The sequence below is a fragment of the Penaeus japonicus genome, unplaced genomic scaffold (genome assembly GCF_977035675.1).
Source record: "Penaeus japonicus unplaced genomic scaffold, GWHDUDI00000001_assembly GWHDUDI00000040, whole genome shotgun sequence".
NCBI classification, from domain to species: Eukaryota; Metazoa; Arthropoda; class Malacostraca; order Decapoda; family Penaeidae; genus Penaeus; species Penaeus japonicus.
Window position 1 is genome coordinate 3,480,239 of NW_028234442.1, and position 2,500 is coordinate 3,482,738.

The window sequence follows — 2,500 nt, forward strand, 5'->3', positions numbered from 1 at the left end:
GCGGTTCTCCTCCGCGCTTCCATTTCCTTGTAGCTTAAGGTTAGATTAAGGAAAACACGTGTTTGTGTAATAAAGCGCTGAATAATCTGGCGAAGATCCATGTTTATATCGTTTTCTATATTATTATTAAATGTTTATTCATATTTACGTTTATTTCTATGTCATCTGTGTTAGTCTGAAGAAAAAGAAAACATCTTTAAGGCGGAATTCAAGTGAGCTCTCGGTTAAATCAGATTATTCTCGACAATTTTAAGCCATTAAAGTCATTCAAAATGTATTTTAAAATTCTAAGATGTTACCCACGTAAATATCATAACTAAAATGTTAAAATCAAATATACAAAACATAATATTCCAGCTCTCAACCGTAAAAAAACGGTACACAATATATAACCATAATAGATGATGAGCATAATAATGATTATAACATATCCATTTTACTTCATAATGTACTGTATAACCGTAAGAGATGTATAAAAAGAATAGGATATAACCACTATGAACAATAATACATACAAAATAAACATAACATAATACAAACTGTGATCTATTTTAAACATAGACATCATACCACAAAATCTAATAACATTACCATACATAGTGTAAAGTATAAACGAAATTACATAAAATACAAATACCATAATGGATACAGGCTGGGAATTTTAGTCTGGATGTAAAGTTAGCATGCACGTGACTCGTAAACAAGATCGTAAACAGTGAACTAGATCGTAAGGTAAGTAGCAAGTGTGACTGACTGTACTTGTGTTAACGATCCATCAGAACGGATAATGGTATTTGAATCTGCCTCTTATTTTCTCTCTTTCTCTTTATATAAACTTATTCACTCTTTTTATATAGACATTTTTCTTTCTATCTTTCTCTCTCTCTTTTTCTCTCTCTCTCTCATTCTCTCTATCTTTCTCTCTCTCTCTCACTCCTCTCTTTCTCTCTTTCTCTATCTGTTTATCTACCTCTTTCTCTCTCTCTCTCTCTATCTACCTCTTTCTCTTTATCTATCAGTCTATCTACCTCTCTCTCTATCAATCTATCTCTTTCTCTTAATTATCTATCTATCTCTCCCCCACCCCCCTCTCTCTCTCTCTTTATATACATGTGTATATATACATACATATATATATATATATATATATATATATATATATATATATATATATATGTTTTGATCTCCTTTCTCTTTTTCTCATTTTTTGTCTCTATGCATACCTACCTGTCGGTTTGTAAATCATTACAGCATATCTGTATGACATATGTCTGCAATGTGCCATAGTTTTTTTTCATAAAAGTATTTCATTTTTTTACAAATTACATTTTTGCAACAATGCCTTTTTTGAGACACTAGATTTCTTTATGTGATCATAAATCATAGATGCTATTTCTTTAATATTCACCATTGCTCTCATTTCAAGCTAATGTTTGCTTTAGCGTCAATAAGAGTCAACAGTCCATTCAATTAGTGTATGAGTTTGAGCTTTAATGACTTATTTTAAGTCGGAATTGTGCCTAACCTTCTCTTTTATTAGTGTTCCATCATTGTTTGTTTTTTCTTTACAGGGAATTAAAGTTTCTCCAAGACCATCAAAATGCCTCAGAAAACCAGAAGAAAGAGAGTTAGTATTTTATTTTAGGTTAAGCGTTTATTAATAAGAAAAAATAGTAATAATGATAACACAAAGATGTAACTAAACGTGTTTTGCATATGTTTTCAAAATGCTACTGGATCGCATTGCGAAAGGTTTGTCGACTTTCTTTTGTTTTGGGTTTTTGTTCTGTTTATGGAAGATGTTCACGTGATTGATTTTTCTCTTTTCTTTACATTGTATGTGTATATCAAAACACTGTGAAAAGGACTATGGAAAAACGTGTTATTCTGAATTACATTAACTAGGAGAGAACGGAATATAAAAATTTCTCCTCGTCCAAAATAGATACGGAAATCTGTGATAAGGTAATAACAAGTTTTATCCAAACGAAATTAATTCATTAATTTAAGCTTGTATCATTATTATCGTTATCATTTTCATTATTTTCCTTTTCCATATTATCATTGATGTTAATTTGATCATAAGCCTCATATGTATTTTACTGTTAATGTTACTGTCACCTTTAATATACAATATATACTAACATTACATTATCACTGACAATATAAAAATCCTTTTCATCATTATCTTCATCAATATTTCTATCATTCATTTGCTTTTTGTCATGTTTCTCTTAAATGTAACACACACACACACACACACACACACACACACACACACACACACACACACATATATATATATATATATGTATATATGAGTGTGTCTGTCTGTGTGTGTGTGTGTGTGCATACATATATATATATATATATATATATATATATATATATATATATATATGTACATATAGATATGCATACATATATATATATATATATATATATATATATATATATATATATATATATATACATATATATATATATATATATATATATA

At 28.7% G+C, this 2,500-nt stretch overlaps 1 protein-coding gene across 1 annotated transcript in view; it reads left to right on the forward strand.

The window, feature by feature from the left end:
- The window catches only part of LOC122253882 (uncharacterized), an 80,804-nt gene that overhangs the window by 19,475 nt on the left and 58,829 nt on the right, over nucleotides 1-2,500 (forward strand). Inside the window, 1 exon segment of the mRNA XM_086533879.1 lies at nucleotides 1,572-1,627. Within this exon segment, the coding sequence (XP_086390005.1) occupies nucleotides 1,601-1,627 (27 nt within the window). The 5' untranslated portion in view covers nucleotides 1,572-1,600.